Source organism: Equus przewalskii, chromosome 7, assembly GCF_037783145.1.
Source record: "Equus przewalskii isolate Varuska chromosome 7, EquPr2, whole genome shotgun sequence".
Classification (NCBI taxonomy): domain Eukaryota; kingdom Metazoa; phylum Chordata; class Mammalia; order Perissodactyla; family Equidae; genus Equus; species Equus przewalskii.
In genome coordinates this window covers 45,049,396-45,061,861 of record NC_091837.1, presented here as the reverse complement: position 1 = coordinate 45,061,861, position 12,466 = coordinate 45,049,396, and the positions used below count along the sequence as shown (strand labels likewise).

The window sequence follows — 12,466 nt, the reverse complement described above, 5'->3', positions numbered from 1 at the left end:
AAGAGCCAGATCCCTATCCTCTCTTTCTACACACAGCTATCCCGTGCTATGGTCTGGAACAAAACTGAAGCAGCTTGCACCAAGAGACACCAAGTTTCCTTCAGTGTGAATTAATGGCCATTCACCAAGGAAACCTAATCCAGAGGAAAGCCCAAGTTTGTCATTTTTGTCTTTTGTAGCAATTGACATAGTCGGGCATTAGCGTGTGTCTTGTCCACCCTCGGAAGGCTTTGGAGATCTCAAGATGACTTTAGGAATATGTGTTTGAACTGGATTGAGCCTGGAGATCTGTTTTATCCTAGGCTTTTATGGAGCTATAGAGGGCTTCTTTTCAAATTCACTTCTAGGATTCCAAGAGCTGAAATAGGTTTCTAAGTCAAACCATTTCTCCCATTTACGCTTTTGACAGGGTCCTTAAACTCTGTGCTTCCTTGAAATTTTCTGAGCTGAAAGAGAACAGCAGCCTGGCATAGCATAGAAATCTGTTGGAGCATAGCCACCTTCAGTCCACTCTTAGGATGGGGTGGACATTCATTCCCAAAGTCCTTATGAGCCCCGCTGAGCAGTAAGTCACTGTGGCGTCCCTGGGCGGAGGCAGACAGCAATGTTTATTTCTATCTTCCCTTCAGTGGGCATTTACAACATTCTGGGCACTGCTCCAAGCCCTTTAGATGTATGAATTCTTTTAACATTCACAATTCTGTGAGGTAGATGCTCCTCACGGCAGTGATGAGGAAGCTCAGGCTTGGAGAGGTGACTTGCCTGAGGTCACACAGCTAAGTGGTGGGTGGAGGGCTGAGCCCAGGCAGCCTGGCTCCAGAGCCCCCTCATCATGGCACTACCCCTGTGTTCAAGTTGTATCAAAAGTCTAGATTGAACATTTAACCAGAACTGGGTCCCATAAAACAGTCATTTAGTGTTTTCTTTATAATGACTTTATTGTTATGTAGAACTGTGTTTTTGTTATTATTTTTATTATTATTCATTTCCTGAGTTCTAAAAGAAAAATGAGAACAAGTGAAATTCCAATTTTAATGCTTGAGGTTTCATTCCTTTGTTCTATTTCTTTCAGAATACATTTTAGGAAAGTAATTATAAGTTAAAATAGATCAAATTCTAGGAAATTCCTCTGTGACATCTAGGACATTCTCATATATCAGTCTGAAGACTAAGAGAAGATAAATTAATTGAATCATCAATCAAAAAGCTTTACATAATCTCTAAAAGAATTACTTGTTCTAAAAAATTAGAACATTGTGTTTTGAGGAAACTGCTATTAGACTAGCAAGGCGTAAACTTCTTACATTATTGAGTCTAGTCCGCTAAATGAGTGTTTTGTGTATCCATGTGCTTATGAAAGATTCAGGAATCAAAGATTGATTGTCTTCACTGTCTTTATGTAAGTACGTGGCATAATGGGAACAAACTTTGAAATGGGCTTTAGTCTTTTCTTTGCTCCTATCTTCCCTTGGATCCTCCCTTGCATTTTCTGAATCTCAGTTTTCTCTCATGTAAAATAGCAGCAGTAATACCTACTCTATCTCCTAACACTGGTGGACCTAACACTGGTGGACCTAATGAAATTAATGGCACTTTGTAAACCATGAAGTGCTTTCCAAATGTAAGGTACTGTTATGCATGGGAGCCAGAGATTAAAGAGTGCAAAACAGATTTATTATAGCAAAGCAGAGAACCATCTGTCTTTCTAACTCTCTAAGACATGTATATATTGCTCAGGCTAAAGTCTATGGTTACAGATGGTTTCTTTTACCCAACATTTTACAGCATTTTTAATTTTTAATATCTTTTAAAGGATGTAGTATATAAGAAAAATGCTGAACATTTATTTGAAAGCTGGAACTTTTTTGGTGGATATTTTTGTTTTTCTATGTTTTTTAAAGTTCATTTGGTTTATTACAACTTCAAACATAACACATGCTTGTTTTAGAAATTATATTTATAATATCACATAATAAATTAGAAAAAGTTTATAATGTGATATCATCTATAATTTTCCTAGCCATAGTTTAAACATTTTGGGGTACTTCCTTCCATTCTTTTCTCTATGCAGAATTGTTACTATAATAAAGTAGTTTTGTATACTACCTTTTTTTCTTATTTCCTCACATGTTTGCAAACTCTTCATAGAGTTTCTTTTAACATCATTGAGAGTACATCTACTACTACCTTTCTCTTACTTCATCTATAGCAGTAGCATTTCTAGACTGTCAGATCACAAAACAAAAGGTTCTATTTGCTTTTATTCTCTTGCAAAGAGTACAATGCATGTGCTGCTCATGACCTACTATAGAACATGTAGGCAGAACCTCACATCCAGGGACAGAGAAGGTACCTCACTGATTTTGGCAGCAACTCTGCTTTTCATTTACTCTTGGCCTTACTACCAAGTGCATATTTACATATGTTTTAAATAGCTCTGTAACCATATATGTCAATAGACGTCCGTCACAGATGAGCCTCCTTAAACCTGTTTTTGACTAGCTTATAAAATCCAATTTATAGCCGTATACCATCTGCATGAAATATGTAGTAATATAATGTGTAGTTTGGCCTTTTTGCTGAAAAGATTCCCTTAGTCCTACAAATAAATACCCCAGCAAAAACAAAGACAATACCACTGAGAAGTATTGGTGTTGCAATCAGCCCTGGGCTCCAGACAGGTATTGAGAGTTAAATGTGAGACTGTCAGACTCCCACCCCCACCCCCACTCTGGGCCTTGGAATCTAAGTTCTGTGATTCAAGATCCATAATTTCTCTGAAGCAGAAGAATATATGTGGAACCCATGTGGTGAGACCTCCAATAAGAGACAAAGTAAAGATCAGCTCTAGATGACAGCAAACAATAACGATGTTTTTTTTTATATGAACAGCGGGACTGCTATTAAGTACTCAGACAGAGTGAAGACTGGGGTCACCGGGGAGCAGATCTGGCTGCAAATCAATGAGCCCACTCCAAATGACAAAGGGAAATATGTAATGGAGCTCTTTGATGGCAAAACTGGACACCAGAAGACAGTGGATCTTTCTGGACAAGGTAAATGGAAATTCTGCAGATTAGAACTTACTATAGAGGAGCAGGCTCTTTAGAAAGAATGAAAGATGATAAGAGGTCATTACAGTTGACTCTTGAAAGGTGATTGGAGATTTTAATAAAGCAGTTTAAATTCAGCCGTGGTGGTAGAAGCAAGACTTCAGTGGATGGATAATCAGTTAAAAATATAGTGGAGACAATAAACATGGAGAGAAAGCACTACTCTTTCAAGATGCTTACAAGAAGGGCAGATTGATTTGCAGTCATTTGAGTAAGAACAAACACTGAAAAAGAGTAGTTTTGTGGTGATTGAAATTCAAGCATGTTCACAGAACCCAGGAAGGCAGTTGAGTTGGAAGGATTGAAGATGTGAGTAAAGGGGAATAATTGGTGAATGCCAGTTCTGAGGAACGAAAGGTTGGAGGTCCAGGGCAGGGGCGAAAGTGTTGGCTTTGGGGAGGAGCAGGGATACCTTTTCTTCAGAAACCAGAGGGGAGTAAACGTGAATAAGCAAAGACAACTAATGAAGAGAACAGACGCAAGTTGAAAAAGTTGGATCCTTACGGCCTCAGATTTCTCGGTTATCTTCTGAGAGAGCAGGGGTTCTAGAGAGAATAGGGAAGGAGAGAAGAAAGTAATGAGAGATATGGACAAAAGGTTTCTACCTAAGAACACAGCAAAAGGTGATGTGCAACTAGTAATTAAAATTTAAAATGTTAAAAGATGCACAACCATAAATTAAAAATTAACTCTGTGCCACTTCTCCCTCTCCCGGTACTAGACACGTCATCTTATTTCCTAAAGAAATAAAACAGCTATATGAAGTTACTAAAGGAGATTGTGCGCTGACTTTTTCTTCCACTTCTTCCTATGTTAAAAGGCAATCTAAATGTGCAATAACTCTTAGCGTTTTTAATCCTGAGAGAGTAGATTCAGAATATGGGGGCAGCCTTTCAACCCTGTCTTGAGTTGTTTTGTGCTGAGTCCCCGCACCCTCCCCCCCACCCACCCATTGTGACTGGAAAGACTCGCTGAAGGCTCTCTGAGGGAATGGGAGTGGCTGCCCCCAGGGACTGGGACTCTCCAGGCCACACTGTTCCTGAGTCCCGTATGTGCGGTGGTAGGGGACTTCTTCTGCAGTCCATCTGACACTCTGAGACACAGTAGAAAAAGGGAAACAAGGAGTGGGTAGATAATTTTAAAACTTTTAAAAAATTTACTTTTACTCTGGCCCACCAAAGCTTGTTTAACAGCCCCACTCTCAAATCCCCCTTAGCAAAAGGCTGTGGGTTGTCTTCCAGCCTTGACACTGCCACCAAACACAGATTGGCTCAGCTATGCCTGTCTCCTTCTTAGTGTGGCGTGGGCAAAGAGAAGAGTGCCGAGCTCTTGCCTGGTTTAGCCTAATTAGTCTGCCTCCAGAGACTTTGAGGCTGACTTTATGTGTATTTTTCCTGTCTGCAAAAGGAGGGGGCTCGACTAGCATTATGTAAATGTTTCCTAGATATAAATATAATGATGCCTGGACCACAGAGGGGCTTAAATACGAGGTGGGAGAGATTTCAAAATGAAGCTGTCTTTTCTCCTGAAGTTTTCAAAGTGGCTTACTCTGCAGGCCCAGGAAAAGAAAAAAAAACAAAAAACCCATTTTAGAACTCTATAGCTCTCATTTCTTCGTCTCACTCATCTTTTATCTCATCTCCTGCACGACATAGAAGCATTGCTTCAGGCGCATGCTGTGATCGCAGTAACTCCCTGTGCTCTTTACCACAGACAGGCCCCATAACATAGAAACGTGTACCTGTCTAGCGAGCAGGCTACGATGTGTGGGAGGAGTTAAAAAGAGAGAAGCTTTCTTGATGCTCAGGATGCTTATTAGACACCAGCCTTATTTGAAACAGACCTTTATTCCCATTTTGTCTTTGGCAGAGCTAATCTTTGCCTTTCTGTTTGAAAGGTTGAAGGTCTCTCACTGAATTGAGAGCTTCTAAGATCCACTATGTCATATTTTCTACCTAGAAAGTGTTTGCTTCTCTTGTTAAGTCCGTCAAGTTGTAGAGTGAACACACAGGCACAGTCTTATTCAAAGTTAGCTTAGTCATGTCTGGGCAGATCACATTGACCTCAGGTTGTGAATTTTAATCAGCCCACGTGTGTCCTCAATTCTGGGTGAGAAGAAAATTCTAACTTCTCTTTTTTTCTCTTAAAGCATATGACGAAGCCTTTGCTGAGTTCCAGAGATTAAAGTAAGTCCTTTTTCCCTGGAGAATGCCACTTGCGTGCACTAATGTCTCTGGAATTGTGTGCTGCTTCCCCATCTGAGTATCAGAGAGGGTCTTTCATTTCAGCAAGGGCAATAAAAACTGCTCTTCCCACTGCTTTCTTAAGCACCAAAATGTCTCCGAGGCAATGAAGTGCAGTCAGGTTAGCTACTTTGAAGTAACACTAAAACAAAATTCTTCTTTCTTTGTATGTTTGTTCGTGTCAACCACAGACAAGCTGCCATTGCCGAGAAAAGTAAGTAAACCCCCTTCCCGTTTGCTCCTGGCATAGTTTCAAAATATAACTTTTATTTTGCTATTATGACTAGAGATAGAGGAGAATGGAAGTATTTTTTCTTTCTTTTTTTTTTTAATCTTACGTGTTCTACATATGTTTTCATTTAGTCTCTTGAGTAAGAAGGTCTATGAAAAGAAAGTCTCAGGTTACAGTATAAGAACATCATCCAGTTCTTGACTTGAGCTACCACCCAGACTTCCTGAGAGATCTCTAGGTTGCAAATCACACAATAGATTGTTAACAACTTGCAGCAGGCACAGTGTGTCAGAAAACTTCATATACATTAAAGAAAAGAAGAAAGATGAAACTGTAAATTTGACATCAGGTAGATCACTGTAACTGGTCCCCCAGTAAGTACTCAGGTGTTTTCCTAAGAGCCCCTGCAGTGTAAAAGATGCCAACTAAGGACTTCCTTCCTCCCCTCCATTCCCCTGGACACAGTCTGAGTGAACAAACACCAAACTGTCAAGGCTACATACCCAGAAATGTGCTCACTACTGACTTCTATCAACTGTTTGCTTCACACATATAGAGATTTCCAGAAGATCTCAAGGTCTTATAGGATGCCAGGAGTCACAGACTAATCCGTCAGAATAATTCAGATTCTTTCTCGGTATGGGAGGTAGAATTTGAAAATTGTTGAGGGTTGAAATTGTAGAGTCAGTCCTGAGCTGGAATGGAAGGGAATTAGGATGAAGAGTGAGAAGTGAAGTCGTCCGTCCGCCTTTCAGTGGCTCCAGGTCACTCAGGGTGGAATTTTTAACCTTTGACTTGCCCTGCTTTCCTCCCTCCTTTTCCCTCTTTCCCTCCCTCCACTCATGCCCCAGGTTTGTGAGGCTGCTACTAGTGGTAAGTGAGGCAGATGCCAGCACCAGGGGTGTGACACACCCAGAGCACATGGCTTGGCCTGGGAGTCAGCCCTGGGTTTCAGCATCCTTCCCGCACCTTGGCCCTCAGCTGGAGGTCTTTGTACTCACAGCCATAGAGAGGGGCCCTGCACAGCACTGCCAAGAACTACCAGGAGGCAAGAAAGGGAAGCTCTCTAGGGAGGGCCTCAAAGAAAGCCCATGTCTGCACGAGCCTCCAGATCTCCCTGGCATGTAGCCTCCAATTATGCAACCTTTTTAATCGCAGGGAAGCCCATAAAAGAGGCCAAGCTGGGCTTGGAGGCGGTCCTTAGAGATCTGCTCTGCCTCCTCAACTGAGCCTCAGTGAGCTGCAGAAGGGCCACGGCTGAAAACAACCATGAAGAGTGTAGGGCAGGTCTTAATACAACAAAACAATCTCAACCTGATAATTTAGGTACAGACAGAGGCACCTGTGCACACGTAATATGCTGTGAAGAAGGATTAACATTCAAAATCACTGGATTATTTTCTTATCTTGCATATTGAAAACAAGTATAAAATAATGTAAGGAGAGGAAAACTAAATTGGAAGATTAGTTTTCTGGGGTGGTTTTGTGTGTGCGATAGCTCATGCTCATCATTTCAGTGATTAACCAGAAATCGTATGCTTGCAGATCGCGCCCGGGTGGTGGGCGGTCTCCCTGATGTGGTCACCATCCAGGAGGGCAAGGTAAGCATGGACTGCTGTCCCCACTTCTTCCACACTAGGAATGGGTTCTAGTGCCCCAGAACTTGATCCTTCTTTTAAGATGCATCCCACCATCTTAGGCTTATGCCGTGGCTGCTTGTGCTTGACTTCAGAATAGCCAGATACAAGGTTGCGAATGCAGTCAGTTTTCCAATCATCTTAATGTTTTGTAGGCAGGCATCAGGATGCAAGTTTGTCTGATGTGGGCATATGTAGACCACTTAGTCTCTTTCCAGAGTTGCCCTTTAAAATCATGAGAAGCAGAAAATGTTCTATCATAACTATACGACAAATGTAGTTGAAGAAAGAAGCAACCTCTAGCACCTAGTAAAAAATGGGCTGTCCTATTAAATACCTCACCTTGGAAGGAGAACATGCTGCTCCATGAATTTCTAGGGGCTCTATTTCAGTTGAAAATTGATTTCTTTCCATTTGGTTTTAAACTTTTATTTCCTGGCCCCATAATATTCCCTCTGAAAAACAATGAACATAATTTTTACCCTGGATTCACTTTCTTCATCCCTATGTTTCATTAGAATAAGTTTGATGTACCAGTCTTAGGAGGAGAGGTACTTGTAGTGCAACAAACCTTTTCCCACCTCAAAAGGGCAATGAAGACACAGGATGGGCGATGAGAACTAGCGTGCTAAAACAAGGCACATCCGAATGCTTTAGTGAGAGGTGGGTTTCATCCAGCTGCGTGTCTTCGTGGGTGGAAAATATGACCACAGTTGGCTTTAAGCTCAACCACTGTAGGGTTGCTTTTGTTTTTAAACTCTATTTTCATTTTCCTCATCTAACGAGGTTCAAAATATTCATCTCTACTGGGGGTCATGGTAAGAATTGAGAGAGAGAAGGTATGTGAAACCACTTTGTGATCTCTAACTCAAATCTAAATTATGGATAATAGTTTTCTGTGACACATAAGGTCTTTGGGAATTTTGTTAAAAGGTTTAACTGCTAAGTTATCACAGTTTCCAAAATCATATAGTTGGTCCATTTGGATAACTTTAATGGCAATAGTTTGACTCATATTTTTCTTGCTGAAATGTGTTTGTAGAATCATTCAGTAAGAAATGCTAATTAATCATGGAAGGAAAACAGATTTCTTAGTCTACCCAATTTTAAATGATACTCTTACAAAAGAGGTAACAATTGATCAGATAAGACCCTTTAAAGGATATTTAGAAGGAAATTCTTTTCCCTGGATAATGTGAGCCCTAGTTCTTTTCCTTATAATTTCTGGATTTCAGTAAGAAAAAAATGCAAATTGGAATTTAAAATGTGAGGTAAATTCAACATCATCGACCATCAGGGAAATGTAATTTAAAACCATAATAAAATATCATAACACATCTATCAGAATTGCTCAAATAAAAAATAGTGACAACAACAAATGCTGGTGAGGATGAGAGGACCTGAGTCACTCATACATTGTTGGTGAGAATGTAAGCCAAAATTGTACAGTTTTTGTACAGGAAAACAGTTTGGCAATTTCTTAAAAAATGAAACGTGCACTTACCATATGACCCAGCAATTGCGCCCCTGGGCATTCATCATAGAGAAATTAAAACTTATGTACACATAAAAACTTGTATGCAAATGTTCGTAGCAGCTTTATTCATAATAGTCCAAAACTGGAAACAGCCCAGATGACCTTTATGGTATAGACAGACCCTGGCACGCTGCTCTGCGACAGAAAGGGACAAACTATTGATACATGCAATAACTTAGATAACTCTGCAAGGAATTATGCGGAGTGAAAAAGACAATCCTAAAAGGTTAAATATCATATGATGCTGTTTACATAGTGGTTTAGAAATTACAAAATTTTAGAAATGGAAAACAGATTATTGGTTGCTAGGAGTTAGGAATGAGGTTGGGAGGTTGGAGGTGGGGGGGAGTGGGTGCATTATAAAGGGCAACACAGAGATCCTCGTGGTGATGGAAATGTTCTGTATCTTGACAGGGGTGATGGTACATGAACCTAGACAGGTGATAGAACTGAACAGAACTAAACACAAATGAGTACAAGCAAAACTGGAATATCTAAATAAGGTCAATGGGTTGCATCAATGTCAGTGTACTGGTTGTGATATTATACTATAACTTTTTTAAATGTTACATTGGGGGAAACTGGATAACGGTACATAGGATTGCTCTATGATTTTTTACAACTGTATATGAATCTACATTTATCTAAAAAAAATTCAGTGAAAAGTAAGGTAAAGTAAAACTATAGACCTAAACTTTGATCTTTTAAAACAAGAGGGTTTCAGCAGAGAATATAATAAAATATTAGGAAATAGGAATACATTTTGGTAGAGCACCTTTGCAACTGCAACAGATGGGGTAGGGTTTGCGGGGAGAAATAAAATGAGGAAGACGGAATTTGAAAATTAGTCACATTATCCGAAGCAGCTGTTCGGAGTCTGCTGCTGGGCACTGTGAAATGAATGAAATGCAAAAGCAAGCAGGTGGTGATTATGGCAATGAGATTTCTCTACTGAGACAGAGTCCAAAATGCCACATTAGAGCAAAAGGCATGTATGTGCTTAGTGGAGATGGGAACTGGACGCAAACTCCTTCAGGTGGTTTTGATGATAAGCCTTCCCGAAGCCAGGAAGCTGAGGCCTTAAAGAAACCTACTGAGGTTTGACTTCAGGCTGTAATTCACACAGGTGCTTACACATACCACTTTGAAACCCTGATCTGGAAGGTTTGTATTTATCCTCCATCGGGTCGTGCCAAACCACCAGAAGGATTCTTGAAGTTGGATTATTATATCTGATATATCTCCTTCCCTCCCATAAAACCTGTTCTGCAGGCGCTTAATCTCACTTGCATCGTGTGGGGCGACCCGACTCCGGAGGTCTCCTGGTTGAAGAACGAGAGGCCCCTGGCCTCAGATGACCACTGCAACCTCAAGTTCGAGGCCGGCAAGACCGCCTACTTCACCATCAGCGGGGTGAGCACCGCAGACTCCGGCAAATATGGGCTGGTTGTGAAGAACAAGTACGGCTCAGAGATAAGTGACTTCACTGTCAGCGTGTTCATCCCGGAGGAGGAGGCGAGGATCGCCACCGCGGAGGCTCAGAAAGGCAGCAAGTCCAAGTGAGCGGAGAGCGCCGGGGGGCGTGCGAGGAGAGCTGCACGGAGCTGCCTCGTGCTGCGTGTGTGCAAATGGTTTGGGTTACGTGTGAGGGAGTCATCATGCTTTCTGCTCCCCATTTTTGTGCTGGCTTCGGGGGGAAATTGTCAAATCTTTTATTCACATGAAAAAGCACCTAGTAACAACATTTTAATAGTTTTTATTTATCTACAAATTATGTGTTAAGAAAATACCACTGGTCAAACAAACATTAAGAAACAATTTTAAGGAAAAGGCCAGAATAAAGTTAGAGGGATGTTGAGTAACGGTCAGAGAGCAGACGAATATGATGTGGAGCAGAGTTTGGATGTGGCTGGACTTTTGCTGGTAAATTCTCATGGATTGTGCTTATACTTCAGCATCCTGTACAGAGGGAGACAAGTGGAGCCAACCAGTATGTTCCGTGTGATGTTATGATAGTGATGTGCGTTCTGTTGGCGGTCTTGCGATTTGGAACCTCCTCGGTATTAATAAACGGTCCTCACACCTTTCCCCCTCGCCATCAGTGTTTCTCTCATTCTTACTGTTTGGCTGTTCAGTGGGGTGGCCTCTGCTGCGTCTTTCTCACTGCTTGTTGTAACACGTCTCCTGATTTAAATTCCTGGTTAAAGCAGTGGCTGGTTTACGAAGGTGTAGCATGATCAGAGAAGTCACCCGAGGTCAATTAAGGTTCAGGGATGTGAAATTGCTCTGTCACTGTGCATCTGGGAGCTTACCAGACAATCAAGTAGATTCCATTGTTAACATACCCAAAGTAAATGAACATAATGTGTCAGTTAAGGATAATAAGATGGTGCGGGGTCTCTAACGCTAGAATTGGGGACTAAGGACCCACAACTAAGAATAAACGGCACTAAAGAACCTTCATTCTAAGTTCAGAGAACTGCCAGGTTTGGGGCCTGTGCCTCCTTGCAGGGCTTGCTGACAGGCAGCGTGCTGCTTTAGGAAATTTTGTCCTTCCCCCACCCCTACCTCCAACTACTGCATACACACACACATACACAATCACACACCACTGGAGGAAACAAGTAGTGTTGAAAGGAGGTTCCCCATTCCTTCCTCCTGCCAAGGGTCAGGGATGGGCAACAGACTCCTTTATACAGCTTGGAGGGGCGCCTACACATCCTCTCCTTTGCAAAGTTTGGGGCTGGAAATTTTCTCTCATCTGACTGTTGCTGCTTCCCTTGTCCGGCCGAGTGTCCTGTGCTGCTGCCAGGCAGGAGTGCGATGCTGCGCCCTCACTAACGGGCGGGCAAGTTAATGGTCTCCCTGAGGGTCAAGGGGACCCCGCAGAGGGCCACTGACCTGAGCAGTCTGAGGTTCTCCCTCCCTCAGCAAGAGGGCTCCCTGTGGACAAGTGTACCCAGGAGGAAGGTGGACACCAGCAGGGGAGCCAAAGAGAGGAGAAAAGGGTGAGGTAGGGGTGGATCTGCATGCCGAGGAGCTGAGCAGGTGAGAAGCCCCTAAGACCCTCGACAGAACCCCAAATGTGCCCCTCGTAAGAACAGCAGCAGCGTTCCCAGTGTTGGGAGAAGGGAGGGGGGGACTGTGTGTGAACAGAACCTGCCACCCATCCCCCAATTCCACACCACTGGAGCCCAGACTGGGGTGAAAACCAGAGAGATTTTGAATCCGATGAAAACAAAATTTTAAAACAGTGTGTTCTAAATTCTGAAATTCTGTGAAAACTTACAAAATCAAAGTGTGCTCTCACTAAGATCCTTGCCACGCAGCAAAGAGAGACTTGGTGGAACACAGTGGCACTAAGAGAAATGGCTTTGGGATTCAGAGCTCTATAAGCTAAGACTTCTCAATAAAATGGTTGTAAGAATTATTTCAGTCATTATAATGACCAGACTAAATCAACTGTAGCATAATTTGATGGCTTAGGTAAAAAGCTGCGTTTCCTACAGGTTAGAACTATACATCTATCGATTCAATGATGCTGAAGGTCCTTTTAACTCATAAGAATTCATGAATCAATGACCTGCTAAATATGAGGATCATACTGGAGCACAGAAAAGACTATTCAAAGTTTAGTTTTATAAAATTAATATTCAATATATTAAAGCAATAAATTTAAAAATCTACATCTTCCTACATCCTTG

The 12,466-nt window shown here is 41.8% G+C and overlaps 1 protein-coding gene across 15 annotated transcripts in view; it reads left to right on the top strand.

Annotated features, from left to right (window-relative positions):
• Positions 1–10,858, top strand: part of MYOM1 (myomesin 1) — a 158,744-nt gene extending 147,886 nt beyond the window's left edge. For all 15 annotated transcript variants that reach the window (XM_070629769.1, XM_070629763.1, XM_070629766.1 and 12 more), the window contains 5 exons: positions 2,893–3,056; positions 5,263–5,299; positions 5,548–5,570; positions 7,134–7,189; positions 10,035–10,858. In XM_070629769.1, coding sequence (XP_070485870.1) covers positions 2,893–3,056; positions 5,263–5,299; positions 5,548–5,570; positions 7,134–7,189; positions 10,035–10,325 — 571 coding nt within the window. In that variant the 3' untranslated portion in view covers positions 10,326–10,858. The remainder of the gene's footprint in view (positions 1–2,892; positions 3,057–5,262; positions 5,300–5,547; positions 5,571–7,133; positions 7,190–10,034) is intronic.
• The last annotated feature ends 1,608 nt before the right edge of the window (positions 10,859–12,466 follow it).